The sequence below is a fragment of the Daktulosphaira vitifoliae genome, unplaced genomic scaffold, assembly GCF_025091365.1.
Source record: "Daktulosphaira vitifoliae isolate Bord-2020 unplaced genomic scaffold, ASM2509136v1 Scaffold_4, whole genome shotgun sequence".
NCBI classification, from domain to species: domain Eukaryota; kingdom Metazoa; phylum Arthropoda; class Insecta; order Hemiptera; family Phylloxeridae; genus Daktulosphaira; species Daktulosphaira vitifoliae.
The window spans coordinates 36,172,588-36,187,212 of NW_026099575.1; the positions used below are offsets into that span (position 1 = coordinate 36,172,588).

Genomic DNA, 14,625 nt, shown 5'->3' on the forward strand with positions numbered 1-14,625 from the left:
CAGTTCTTTTTTCAAAATAATTTTTTCTCTTTCTTTGTTCAACAAACATTACTCACTAGGTTAGTTTTCTTTTAACACCAATTATTTATTATAAATATCCGCTTTAGCTTAAAGTAAATACCAAGTATGTTCATCATGAGGCGTAGAACGCAGTTTGATGAATCGAGAAAAATATAACTCAAATATACCGAGAGCTTTTATTTTGCCTTCTATTAGTGTTAACGCATCGTAAGCACTGTATCCCCACTCAGTTTTTCTGTTCATTAATTTCTTTACTCTACTCTCGTTGAACTTGAACAACATTATTATTATTCGCTGTAGAAATTGAACGATAAAACGAATTTTATATTTCATGAGATGTATTAAAAATGTTAATAGATTATCTCTCTAAAACCATTTTATTCTTATTTCTCGATTACAAAATATATAAGTATTGTGTTCAAAGAACCCTTAACAGCTTTAAACTCATTTCAATGACTTATCACACAAGGTATAAACTTGAAGTATAATGTATATTCATCATATTAATTAAATCTTTCCACTCCAGAAACAAAGCTCTATAACAAGCTGGTTCAACACATAATTTTTTAAACCGTAAATGAAAATAAATGTAGTTTTTTGTTTTTGTTTGAATTAATTGAACTTTTTTCAAATTTAACTTTAATTTAAATTAATAAAAATGTTCATACACTTATAACAGCAAAATCGTCACAAAAAAAGTCTTTATTTTATTTGGAAAAAAATAAAATTAAAAAGTAATATGTGACTAAAAATTCAATAAGTATTGGTTTTATTTAAAATTTAAAGATGCAGCTTACCCTTTTTTCATTTGTTTTTTACATAGAGTAATTAAGTAAAATAATGTAAATAAATATAAATTTTAATGTTAAAACAAAATATGATCATACATACTTAGTTAAATATAATCAAAACATTCAAACAACAAGTTTTAAATGTTTATATATCCTAAAACTAACTGTAGTTAATACTAATATTTAGTTAAAATTCTAAGAAAATTTTGTAATTGTGTAATTTTATTGAAAATTCGGTGAAACTTTTCCTTAATGGGAATACTCAAGATACTAACTTTATAGCATAATGGATAAGTTTTACTTACTTAAAAGACATCACATATTTTGTGTGGTATATACTACATTGTAAAACTGACTTTAAAATAAAAACAAAACAATTTGCTTGATTGTCAAAGTTATTATATTAAGCTAAACTATTTCAATGTTGATATTAAGTTTAACAAGAATATTAATCTTCACAGGTGAATTCCATATTTAAGATTCCACAATATTGATAGTATAAGATATATACAGCATATTTTGCTTATAAGTATAATTAGTATAGATTTATTTACATAAAAATATTTTCCTCGAGATCAAAACTAATGAATAATTTAAAAGACTATAGAATGTATCATTAAATTTCTTGGGTGTGAAAGTAATCGAAAATCAGTAAATTGTATTATAACCAAACAATTATATATTTTATAGTTTTATGACAAATTTTGCTGCGGGGCTAATAATAAGTATTTTTTATTTAGGTTCACCTAAATAAATTATTTATAAAGTACCTGCGAAAATGCATTTATATCCATGCTTCCTAGAGACATCAAATTTCATAAATAAATCCTATTTAAATAGAATGTTGTAGTGAATAGTTCCACTATATAAAAAACATTGGTGTTATGGGAACTGAAATAAGAAATTTAAATAAAAGGGTTCTACGCTTGATCAATTTCAATTGAAAGGACGGTGCATTGATTTAAAGTATTATTTACACTATAAACATTTATCGTATATATTTACTGTTCGTGAATATAATCAAAATTTATGAAAATATTAGGTAAAAATTTAATTATTGGTTTTTAATTCTTATTATTAAAATATAATTGTATAATTAATTTCTAAAAAGTTTTTCAAATTAATTTTTTGTAAATTTTTTTTTTTATAAATAAATAATCTGACAAGAGATAATATACATATTTTTTATACTTTTATTTTTGAATTCAGTAGAAAATTAAAATACTATTAAATAAAATAATGTTTATTTATTATAATTAATAAAAAACGATTAATTTAATGAAATAATATGTTCATGGATCATTTTTTTACTGTAGATTTTAATTTTCTACATATATTTATTTGGTTCTCCATCTAATTAAAAATCTATAGATAATTTTGGTACTCGGTAAATGTTTTCTCGTACAAACTGGGCACACTTAACTAAATTAAAAATCGATTAATTAAGATTCGGCATCGTGACAAAACTTATTTACGTAAAATAAATAAATACAATACATAATTTGAGAATAATATATTCCATTATTTGAAGTAAGAACGCGAAATCATAGAAAAATCATTGTTTGTTTTTCTAAAATTAATAAGTTAATTGAATAATTTAATGAGAAAACTTCAATGTCGAGTATTCACTTAACAGTATGAAAACTGACATCCTATCGAACTAATTAAGTTTGTGAAATTAGGTGATATACATAAGAAGGTGTACATTATTTAATTAATTTGTAGAATTTTAAAATCTAAATTACTTCTTGGTACATAATTTTAGTTTAATAAAAATTATGTTACCAACTGGAAAAGATAAAGTGTTGTATAACTTGTAATTTATTTATAATTAAGTTACGGAGAGAAAAAATAAATTTTATTTTATTTGTACTTTCTATAAAATAAACGTTTACAATAGCGATCTAGATTGCGTCCGTCGATATTTTAATGAACCAACAAATAATATAACATAATAATAATGTAAGATGACAATTTTTAGAACTAGGTTAAAAGTCATGATTAATAAATTGAATAGATGCATAGTGAACTGAAAAGGTCCTTTTAGTTTGGGTTTCTTGGTAAAAGTTATTACATGAATTGGTAAGCTAACAAAAAAATAAACAGTAAATTGATAGGGAAAAGAAATCTATTTATATTGAATGAAAAATTGAGTATGCACCTAATGAAAGGCGAATATAAAATATTAATTATATTTACAAAAAACAATAAACTTACTTTAAAGTAAGTTAATTGTATTTACAACTCATTATTTATTCAACTGTGTTCTATATTTTTAAGAGGTCACAATAGTCACACAAGAAAATTACTCTATAAAAGTAAATTGAATTGAATCTAAATGCGTTACATACAAACTCCGAGGTCTAATGTCTAATTAAAATTAGCTATATTACCTTCCACTTTATGATAATAAAAATAAAGTAATTGTTAGAATTTTAGTTGTGAATACAAATAAAATACAACAATTTTAACCATGGATATTGTCTATGTTTATTATCCATTGGGTAAGGATATTGGAAATAAGAAGTGGTTGAGTCAGGTAATTGGATCAAAATGTGTTGGTGGGTTTTCTATGTAAGCTGGAAATAACGTTGAGACGATTACTTCCGAGTTCTGAGTACCGGAGGTGAAAGTACCGGACACTTACATTTTGTCGGATATATTAGCTAGGAAATAACATCAACTAGTTAGGTTTTATGTTGATAAAATTACTCAGTAACAGTTAAAAAATATACTTCTACGATAATTAGAAATAAAAATGAATTACGTTTTGTGATCATAAATTTTTTTAAAAATCTTTATTAAAAGTATTGTTTAACAAAAAGTAAAATAAATTCAAAGATTTTTTTCGAAGTGAAGCTTTTCTATTTTTATTAAGTATTTTACACTTTCTTGCTAAAACTAGACATAATATTACCGAGCTATTTAAGTTGTTTTTTTTTCAGAAAACTTTCAGTTTTTAAGTTTGTTCTTTACAAAAACTTTGACAACTTTATAATGAATAGAATTATATTAATTTTTAATGTTTGTAAAATTAGCCAACCGACTGCAAAAGTTTTTAATAAAAATCGTTATGCTGTATTGCAAATAGTTTATTTCAAGAAAAGATCATAAAAATTAATTAAAAGCCTGACGTGCAAACATTTTTTTGCAATAAATTTAAACAGCAGTTTTATAAATGAAATAGTGCTTCAATTTATATCACGAAGAAAAATTAATTTCATTTAATACATGAGGAATTCATGTTTAATTATGTTTATTTTATCGTTAAAAAAAGTAATAGATCTAATATCAAGTGTTTTATAATTGTACGAATTTATAATAGAGGGAATCTCGTAATAGATGGCAAAATTTAATAAACAATTTATTTTTGAAATAATATAAAACTTTTGGCTTTACATTTTTCTTGTCTATCTAGAAAATGTATCGATACTGTAGTTAGTACTTGAACGTATTGAAATATATTTTTTTTTACTAATAAAGAATTTCCTAGAAGCTAGAGGTTTTATTAATGGGCGAAAGAAGGTAACTGATTTTTTTTTAAGCATTCTTTAGATAGTTAAGGTGGCAAATAAGGGATTATGAGTAATAATATATGCAATATATTATTGCGAAAATCACACTAAATAGTTTAAGCTTTTTTTTTATAAAAATGAGATGGATGTTAGTTGCTGCGTAAATGTTGTGGTAACAAGTGTAGAATGTTGAATAGAGATAAAATAAGAGTGGTAAAATAACGATGGTCGACAACGAAGCTATAATTATTGTACAGAGGTTGAGTATGTTGGTAAATGTGGTATCGGACTGAACCGACGCTGAAAGATAGTTGCACAATAACACTAGACATAGTCGAGAATTTACTGTTATTTTGCTCATTAAACGTATAAGCTTTCTCAATGGATCATTTATCTGTATTTATTGTGCAAATAAAAAAAATAAAATATCAAATTCGTTATCGTTTTAATGTTTCATTGTTATTCAAATGCATCTCCTTCATTTTAACACTATACTAATGATTAATCATAAATGCATAATTAATGGAAATAAAAGGAGTATATTGTACCAAAAACAATATCTTATGAATACCATTGACTAATCACTTTATTTTTACAATTTATACTTTTCATTTAGTTTAATCTATAGTTGTTCAATATTTATACAAGAAACCATAAGAGATTTTTTGTAAAGAAGAAGTAAACAACTCATGAGAGTATAATTTGATCAAGAACTGATAAAATACAAAATAAATAAGTATGTTTCAAATATAAGGCATTGTTTTTTTTACATTTGTGTATGTATTATTATATATAAGTTCGTAATTTAGCGGTTCATTTATTTACTTATTGAACCAATAAGATTTGTCTTCTATAGCAATTAATTGAATAAATTTTTGTAAAACTTAACGAATTAGAAAGAATATTGAGAATTCTTCCAAAATGACTTTAAAGTTTCATTAATAAAACCAAAGATTAAAACTTAAAATTTTTATTTTTATACATACATATATTTCCTTTAATACCTTTATTTTATTTAAATTAAGTAAAATACTGGATAATGTTGTAATATTGTTTTTTATATAATATTCTGTAAAAGCGCTTGTGGTGTTCTTTTTGATTGTGTAATTATATTTATTATAAAAAAAAGAATATGAAAATATTTAAAATTAGATCATAGAAAGAATTTTTTTTGATAAAGTATATTTTATGTTTCAAAAAATGAATATTCTTTGTTAACTTACCGTTTTGTTATCAAGGTGGTTGACTTTGCATGTCAAATATGCGGATTTTCCTTCTAGAGCTGTTACGTTTCTAGGTGTTTCTGAGTCAAATTGTGGACCAATAGATTGGTCAACGTCCAGTTTCACCACATTTACATTCCTGCCACCGCTTACTCCATTACTGTTTTTACTATCTCCGTTGCCTTGATAAGAACACCCTACAAAAAAAAAAAATAAAATAAAGTATACGGATGAGAAAACATGAAATTAAATTAAATTTAATATTGAGCAGTAAAGAAGCAAAAAACTTTTATTGGTATTTTTAATTTTTAATTTTTTTTTTGTTTTGAACCAATTATAAACTTTTAGAGTAGTTTCTCATATTTTAATGTGAATATAACTTTTTTCTACCTCTTAAACAAAGTTTAAAAACAGTTTTTAAAGTATTTTGTTTTTGCAAATAACGCCATACCATTATGCTTAATAATTAATTAAAAATTTAAACATAACAACGATAAATGTTTAATGCGTTTGAAGTGCAGTGCAGTGAAGAATAAGTGCAATTTTAATAACGGTGTAAAACTTACCTTTAAATTTAAAGAACGGTAATATTATTTTTATACTAGAAAATTTTATAATTGATATAAATTTAAAATTCTAAATAATTTTTTTAAAATATTTTTGTATTCATTTATTATATTTTATATCTTATTTATTTTGAATAGTATACCATTTAATCTAAATTATCAGAAATTATATTTTTGATATTAATCTTCTTTTTTGGTTAAAAAGACCAACTTATAAGAAAAATTAAGTATAAGCAATAATTTACATAAAAAGTATTTTATATCAATATTTTGAGAAATTCATGCTAGTCAAATTTTGGTTAATATAGATTTTTAATTGATCTCCAATCAATTTTTAAAAATCTTTAACTTTAAATTTAAAATTTTCAAGTAGCTATTGTAAAAAGATTTTTGTATTTCTATTTAATTAAAATTGTTGGTTGTTATTTTGAAGACTAGTTTTGTGGTGAACAACAATTTTTGAAATAAAGCCAAATCTTAAATGGATTAGTAAAATCCAACTTTGAAAATATGTCGGATTCGTTATGACCTAAAAACTTTTTCATTAAATAGTTCATTTAAAAAATGTTCTTTGGATTAGGTTAAAAAAATTTAAATTTTCTATCGTAAATCCGAGTTAAATATTTAAAGAGTTTATTTCTTTTTTATTAAGATGCGATATTCCATTCTAGAAAATAAAAGTATTCATTCTCGATAATAGAAAATATTATTTTAGTGTGTTTAATTTATTGTTTCATAATGATATATTTTTAATTTAATCATATAATATCATATATTTAATTAAAGTTATGTATTAAATAAAATTATAATTAATGACCTAAGTTATAAATTTTTATATAATTTATCCTGAAATTTTAGTTGTAATCATAATTATTCATTTTTTTTGCTACTTTTGGTAAAATAGTTTGATATTTATAAATAACCAATAAACTCTTTTATTTCTTATTGACACATAACTATTTATAATAATACATAAAAAAAAAAAAATAGATGTATTTGTACTACTCATCTATTATAAATTAAAACGATGATAAATTTACTTGTAAATATTTTTTCAAGCGAAAAAAACGAGGCTGTAAATGTCGACGCTGCTTTATCAAAATTAAAATACAATTTAGATCTTTCTGAGTAAAAAATGTGGAAATGTTTACTTGATTTTACATCTTTGGTCTTTATGAATTAAAATCTGTTAGGAATTTTTTTATTTTTTACAATTTTCATTTTAAAATTTATTATTTAACTAATGTTCAAAATAATAATTTTCGACAACAATATATTGTTTACCATTTACTCGTGCATTAAATAATTGGACTCGCCAGCCCAATTATTTATGCACGAGTAGGATGTTAAGCTGTTTTTGATTGTATTTGAGAGATTTTTAGGTATTTTATAAAAGAACTAACAAACTTTTAACTTTATCAGGTTTTTCATTTATCTCTAGTTTTTTTTTTAAAGAAGAATCGTCCATAAGACCCAAGTTATAAAGCTATGATTAAAAATATTGTCATATGACATAATAATTTTTTAAGGGTAGAAAAAATACAAAATATTGAGTAAAAAAAGCCCTACAAATTGAATACCGAGTGTAAACAAAGTCCTAAAAATGAAGGCTAGATACTTGGCATATTTTTACTTTCTATTGATCGGAANGGCTAGATACTTGGCACATTTTTACTTTCTATTGATCGGAAATTTTTTTTATTATGTCACATAATGACATAACTTTGTTTTATATTAATTTGTCTACCTGAAAACACGGTGATTACCGGCGCGTTCGGATATTAGATGTTAGCAAATAAGAGGAAATCAAAAAGTAATTCCATTATAATTTATTAAAAAGAGTTATATTTATTAGTATACTATTAATACTATTAATTGGAAAACACTATTTCTTGGGCTTATTAATACACTTGATTTGTTTCTTTTTTCATAATTTTTTTTTTTAATTTAAATTTAAAAAATATAGTTTATGTAATATAAGACAATGAGTCTATAATAGAGCACAATTGAAAATAAAAGTGTTATCACTTTTTCCATGAGTATCTGTTTAATTATATAATTAAAGGTTCTGTAATCTTACGGTTTTTGAAACAGGTTGTATGGAAATAGATAATTCAACATAAATAGTGATATTATTTATCCACTGACTCTTTCTATTACTTATAATAAATACCTAATTAGTAGTTAATGTACCAATACTTAATACTTAATAACTTAAGGGTAGTATGGAGTATGGATAAGATTTTTTTATTACGGGTAATTAAAAAATAAATACTCGTGTAATTGAATGTCAAGCATTTCTTATATATAAAGTGTTCAGTAAGCGAAGAAATAGGTTACTATTGTTCTCATTATTTGTAACAAATGACCTGTTTTCTCACTTTTTGAACATCCTGTATATATTTTGTTTTCTTATTCCATAGTTTGAGTTCTATTTTTCTTTTGTTTACTCATTTAATGTATTTCGTAACATTTATCAAAGTGTTATGTGTTATCCACTTTCAGTAATTGGATTGTAAATAATAAAAAAAAATGATATATACAATGTGATAAATTAGATCGGACTAATAACGCTTATTAACCTTTTTGATCTAATTACAATTTGGTTTAATTTTCATTTTATAATTATTGTGATCTTAGACTACGTTTAAAGCATATATTTTATTAATTATTCTTTTAATAATCAAATTAATAACAAAATAAAAAATGTTTTTTTTTAATTTTAAAATATCCATGTTTTAGATTTTATTTAAAATTTTTGTAGGTAGACGACATCTTAAAGACGAGTACTTATTGAGTTATTAGTATTTAAATATATAAAGTGGGTACTTAGTTGGGTTGGCGCAGCTCGAAATGATGTACTAATTACGCCGTTCATGTTTTATACTCACACTATGAATTAAAATTTTTTAAATTTGAGATGCACTTGTCCTAAAATTATCATGGACTACTTAAATGATTTTGTTACAAAAGTGTCGAAAAATAGCTATTGGAAATTTTGAAAAAAATATATATAATAATTTTTAATTGTTATTTTTAGAATAATTAAAAAAAAAACATGCTTTAAACGTAGTCTAAGAAGGTAATAATTATTAAAAAAAAATTCACAATAACATAATAATTGAACTAAATGTGTATACCGTTGTTAGTCAGATTTGTATATATTTGTTGATGTTTTTGTCAGTCACGTGATTTTCCAGGCGTGTATTATTGTCGGTCGTGGTCACTTCACTGGGCATGGATCGATTGCTCGTAGGTATTTGGTAGAGAGGTAAAGCTAGTGAGAGAGACGGAACGGTAGACAAGAGCGTGCTGAAAAACTGTAGGTAAACTTACTGTACCAAAGTTTAACTGTCTACATATGTATCATCAATCAGCTCAGAAGGGAATGACACACACGTGGATCAGCTTGTCTACGAGTTGTACGAATTTCGGCATGTCACGTTTTTATCTAGTAATATCAGGAGCTTCTATAAGGTGGAGGATTTGTATAGTGTACACTGTAAACCATTTGTATCAATTACGCCAGTGAGTTTAAAAATGAAGTATGGCCGTAGGGTCACGATGAACTGATCAGCTAGGCACAAAAAATGATCAGAAAAGTCGATTACAAGATGTTTGGGTGACACTGTCTTCCTTGACTCGTCGTCAAATAAATGANCTCGTCCTCAAATAAATGAAGCACAGTATGAATTTCAAATATTTCATTGAAACGCTTAATAAAAAATATAGTATGTTAATTGCGTGTTGTTTCAGAAATCAAAAGAAAGCAATATTTTTATTACTATCTCGCAGTATCTATAATGCGATTATACAAGGGAAAAACATAATAAATTTAACACGGTCAGAGCTACTTGAAAATGTAATATTTTTCACGTTAAATTTTATAATGTATACTGTAGCTGCTGTTGTATCAGTTTGCTAACTCGAAAATGTATAAACAATATACACATTCTGTGGTATTCTGTAGTGCATTTGCTCTACGGCAATTTGGTCGAATAAACACGTGTGAGGTCGGGAGCAAAAAGGTAACATTAATATATCATAGTGTATTTTATGTATTTTTACAGGAATGTTGAAAAATCGAGTTGACCAAGTGGGTGTTACAGATATTGTTTTAAAAGAGTGCTACTTGTAAATCTTCAAACTCGTGAAAGTATACGAGGTTAAATTTTCAAAACTTGGACGAACTAAATGAATAAAAATTACTGTCATCTAAGTTTGAATGTCTGATAGACAAATGATTATCTAAGTTTTATTTAAAATACGTTGTTGTCTTAGACAACGCAGAAGCATATTACATTCAATCGCATTAAGTTTTTACTTAAAACAACTCTGTGGAAACGTTTTAAAGTTTTCACGTTTTAATTCATTTAACCTAGTAGATAATTGGAGTTAGCTAATACTTTACAGTGCCTTATCACTGACAGTTCAGTTGTCAGTCAATGACTAATTATAATCATATTATAAAAAATACGCGTAAAGCTAAACACTTGTAATTATTTTTACGAAAAAATTTCAATTAAAAAAAATGTTCTTTTGGCACTAATTCAGTGAGAAATTGCTCGAGATATTTTTGACAATGTTAACAATATTGAAATATGTGTAAAACATTGAAAGTTATTGTTATTTTTATAAGTCAGCTTTTTTTATTCAAAATTAAATAAAAACTTATTTTAAATAGCATCCAATATAGTTTGTATGAGTGTACAGCTTATAAGTATCACTCACGCGATTATATAGAATTTACACAGTTCAAATAGCAATAATGATAACGTCAAATCGATTTTCTATGGATTGAAAATGTTTGATAGTTTTCTGTATTTGTATTATTTGTTTAGTATTTTGCACAGGTGCACTAGACAGTTGGTCGATAGAAACAAAGTCGTCTCATCGTATTCTTGCAATCATTTTCTAGTTAAATAAACGTACAATTGTATTGTTTCCCTATTTCATCGCAAAAAAAGTTAAAATAAAAGAAACCAGGAGCTAAAATTGTATGACGTCACTCCGGGCTATGTAAATGCTGAGGGTGTCCGACATATACATACGGGCGCCCGTCGAACAACACCGAGTTCAGCTCAACTACAAAGACGAATGGATGATCAAGTCCCGTGTTCTTATGACAAAGTTTTAATCGCAACAGAGTTCATTAGCGTATGGTATACGGCTACGGCTTATAATGTATAGATAATACTTTACAGTTTTGGCGCATCATTTTGATTACGCTCATTTGAATTTTCCCGAAAGAAACTTGTCGAAATATAACACGACTCAAAGGGTTATATTTAGTTATCTAAAGACTGAAACAGAGTTTGTGACATTAAGACTGTTTTTTAAGCGTTACACGTGTAAACTTATTAAAAATAAATACTTGTGTCTTCAAATTGTATAGTACAAAGTTTTAACCAGACAAAATAAAAATAACTTTGTTGTCTAAGTAATAGTTTGATTAAGAAATTAAAGGATTCGAGGAAAATAGTCTTATTAAACAAAACACGTATTTATATGGATTCATATTGGGAAATTTCCCGAAGATCTATAATAGTAATATGTCCAAAGGATCAATGGGCAAAGGTCGGGGAAAAATTATTTGAAATATTTTTCTTAATTTATAATTATTTAAAACAGCAGGAAATCTATAAAAAACAAAGAAATGTTTTTTAATTTAAGCGAAATCTAACACCGTATATTTTTATGCCTTTATGTATAAGAAAAATCAATAAAAAGTAATAGAAATACAAAAAAATAAAAATATCAAGCCATAGAATGCAAAAATAAAATAAAAAAAAACCATAAAACCACAAATAACAAAAATAAAAGAAGCCATAGAAATGGAAATAACAAAAAAAAGAAGTCCTAGAAATGCAAAAATAAAATATTAAATAGCCATTTAACCACAAATAAAATAAATAAAAGAAGCCATAGAAATTCAAAAATAAAACATGTAAATGTCATAGAAATACACAAAAGAAAAGAAGCCATAGAAATAAAAATAATAATCGATAAGACGAATTTGAATTAAGATTATAATTTGTTTTTTCTTATAGTAATGTTCTAAAGCGGTTTTTTTCAATTTGTAAAATAAATTCATTATAAGAGCTATTTTAAATAATTTTTTTAGATAACTGAAACTAAAATACATTTCAAAAACTCAATTACGTTAAATATATTTTAGTTAATTACAATCTTGTGTTCAATTGAGATAGTTTAAATAGAAAGATGCATTTGATAGTAAATTGTTTTTTTATTCATAGTTTAAGAATAGACTCTAAAAAACTATTTATTAATATTCAATGTTTAAAACAATTAATAATAAAGAGCAAAATAACTGATCAAAGCAATTCTAAATTAAATTAAATTACTATACCTGTGCTGTAAATAAGTAATATGACTTATAAATAAAACAATAGTTACTACACCAGGTAATTGTAATATTTAAATAGCATGAACACCTTAAATATCTCATATCGTTATCAAGTAAAAGTGTTAATTTTTAAGCTACATTTGAATATAACTAGTATTAATTGTTTATCGTGTTGGCAATAGTTATTATATTAATGGATAACACTTTTTGATTTCTTTGAAAAAAGCTAAAAAGAATCGGCCTGCCCAAAAATGTATAAATTTACTGGTATCACTTTTATTTATCAGTGTCCTAGAGTTTATCAGTATCTTAGAGGAGTATCTAAACATAATTGAATGTTATACAGAAATGGTGTTGTTAATGTAGCGCGTTGAGATTGGGGTAAATACATATTATTAAGACATTTTTTAGTTATATACTGAAGTCTGAAAATTGCATTAGTGTTTTCAAATAATGGTAATATTGTATTCGCTATGCGTTAAGAACGTTAAGATGTGGATTGTAACAACATTTCTGACGGTTACTGTAAAAACAATCAGGACGGGGAGAGGAGAGAAGATGTCAAATAAAAGGCGGTCTGCACAAAATGAAAACTCAACGCAGTAGCTCCGGTTTACGGTCGACGATAATGGGTATAGAAATAACCCTACAACAATTCTTTATGTTTTTATTTTATTTGTAGGTATGTTGTATATGTAAAAATAAACCGTCACTTTTGCTTTTAAACGAACATTATTAAACGCGTTTACATGTAGTATATAGTTGATAACAACGTTTTTTTTTAAAGGCGTGTATTTTCTCGTATTTTTTTTCCCAAAGACTGAGTTTTTATAAAACTACACACATTTCTAAACTAGTAGAGAGTACTACACTTTAAGCTTTACATGTAAAGTATTACCGGCGTTCATTTTCGATCACAACTTACGACCGATTTCTGAAATTAACATAAAAAAACTTCGAGTCCATCATCAATTTAACGCTACGTCAACATCGGGTAACGTTATGTATAATATCATAAGTTGACGTTTTGGACTGTTTTAATAGACAATTGCGATATAAAAAGGTTCTTTATCCATTTAATGTATTGGAGATTGGAAATTCCTGAATAACTCATCTGCCTACGCCATTCAATCACACATAGATTTTTTTTTTATAAAAAAAATACAAATATAAGCTTAATTTCAGTAGAATCAATTTTGAAATATCCCTAAAGGAAAATAAAATACGAGGCTAATTGTCTAAAGATTTAAAATGTTATACCGAATTCACACGGAAGAACATAATAAGTTCGTCCGTATTATTTCTACACATTACGCAGTTTTTGTTATCTAATAGTATCTATAATTTTTTTAATAATAATGCTTAATTGATGATATCATATTAAAAAAATACATTTAACTATTTAAATATTAATTCTAGACAATAAATAATGACTATTTGTAACATTAACTCCTTAACAAATCGTTTCAGAGCAAAATATTTGCTATTTTATTTTTTATTTGGCTTACAGTAAATGTTAAATATTGTGTTTGCCGCTTAGACACGGTTATTGCCATTCGCGATGTTATAAATAGGAACTATAATATAATACTTAGGCTGTATATTTATTTATTGCTCGTTATTATTATAATAATGCTACATTATTATTGTATAAAATAATGCGTATAGAATGCACAGAGCCCAAACATAATGGTAGGAAAGTGCCAACCGATGACTTTAATTATAACAATAGAGGCTATTCCGAATTCCTTTTACCTTCGCAGGTAAAGTTATTGCTCCTGGATATTTACCATTAGCACTACTTTAAAGAATGGTTGCCGTGAACAGAATTCAAGCGTCTGAAAGAGCATGCTGTGCAACTTTACTATGCCTTGCAAAAATATGACCAATGCGAAAATCATGAAAACCGTTCGTTCATAGGAATTTCTAGGAAGCAAATTCAAAACTCTCGGGTTCGTTTGATATTTAAGGAGTTCCGAAAAACTTTTGGGGAATATATTGAATTACTCAAAAATAAAAACATTCATACCTTAATGTACATACTTAAAGGAAAACAAATATAGTGATATTTATACTTACAAAACTTTTATTGATTTCTTTTGTTGACAGTTATGTTTCTTTGAATTTATATCAACTTATAAA

The 14,625-nt window shown here is 25.3% G+C and overlaps 1 protein-coding gene across 3 annotated transcripts in view; it reads right to left on the reverse strand.

Annotated features, from left to right (window-relative positions):
- Window positions 1-14,625, reverse strand: part of LOC126905437 (zwei Ig domain protein zig-8-like) — a 193,782-nt gene that overhangs the window by 13,653 nt on the left and 165,504 nt on the right. For all 3 annotated transcript variants that reach the window (XM_050685119.1, XM_050685117.1, XM_050685120.1), the window contains exon 2: window positions 5,551-5,747. In XM_050685119.1, the coding sequence (XP_050541076.1) occupies window positions 5,551-5,747 (197 nt within the window). The remainder of the gene's footprint in view (window positions 1-5,550; window positions 5,748-14,625) is intronic.